Here is a 992-nt window from a genome sequence, read left to right on the forward strand (position 1 = left end):
CCCCGGCCCCCCGGCACTACTGCACCCAATCCTCCGCCCTCTACACACGCACTCAGTGTGTGTGTGTGTGTGTGTGTGTGTGTGTGTAGGTATAGGCATTTCTTAGTTTGACTGTTAATTTTAGGGATGCACTGACTCTCTCTCTTTCGGTCCGTCAGCCCGGTCGAGGGTTGCCAGGTTACCCCTCCTCACCGGTCCCTGGAAACCCGACCCCTCCCATCACCCCCAGCAGCTCCATGGCCCCGCCCTACATGTCGCCCGGCAACAGTGACGTCAAGCCGCCACCCTCCTCCTTCCTGCCCGACATCAAACCCAACATGGCCGGACTACCACCGCCTCCCCCCACAGGTGACCAAACACACACACACGCACACACACACACACGCACTAACAAATACACAAAAAGGTCAAAGTATCAGGTGCAGTAGTGCAGGTCGGTTGTGATGTCACGGGCGGAGGTGAGCAGGTGTGTGACCCGTGTGACATCCTGTCGACAGGTAACCCCAGCGACGACCTGCGGCTGACCTTCCCGGTGCGTGACGGCGTCGTCCTCGAGCCCTTCAGGTTAGAGCACAACCTGGCAGTCAGCAACCACGTCTTCCAGCTGAGAGACTCCGTCTACAAGACACTCATCATGAGGTGAACACACACACACACACAGAGAGAGAGAGAGAGCAATTTCCAAGCCTGGAAATGTTTTGGACCACTAAATATACACTGAAAGTTTTGAAAAAGTCCTGAAAAATCAGTGAATAAAAAACACATGATGTGTTCACGGACTGTAGGAAATTTGAAAATCCAAAGATTATTTGTTTTTACAGATTTTGGCTGTGATTAATGAAGTCAGTTTAGGTGATTTTTACAGAAAACATGAAAAAAGGCACACAGACAGGGAAAAAAATCACTTAATTATTTAAAGAAAAATGCCTTCACATAAAAATTGTCACAAATTTTAAAAAAAAGCTTTAATATTTTCTGTACAATGGCTTTTT

The 992-nt window shown here is 48.8% G+C and overlaps 1 protein-coding gene across 1 annotated transcript; it reads left to right on the forward strand.

Annotated features, from left to right (window-relative positions):
* Positions 1-100: 100 nt before the first annotated feature.
* On the forward strand, positions 101-639 carry LOC121964020 (zinc finger MIZ domain-containing protein 2-like; the record flags this gene model as incomplete). The annotated part of the gene is made up of 2 exons (XM_042514254.1): positions 101-348; positions 498-639. Coding segments are annotated over exons 1-2 (254 nt in total), but the record flags the coding sequence as incomplete, so codon positions are not given.
* Between the last annotated feature and the right edge of the window lie 353 nt (positions 640-992).

The sequence above is a fragment of the Plectropomus leopardus genome, unplaced genomic scaffold (assembly GCF_008729295.1).
Source record: "Plectropomus leopardus isolate mb unplaced genomic scaffold, YSFRI_Pleo_2.0 unplaced_scaffold13700, whole genome shotgun sequence".
Classification (NCBI taxonomy): domain Eukaryota; kingdom Metazoa; phylum Chordata; class Actinopteri; order Perciformes; family Serranidae; genus Plectropomus; species Plectropomus leopardus.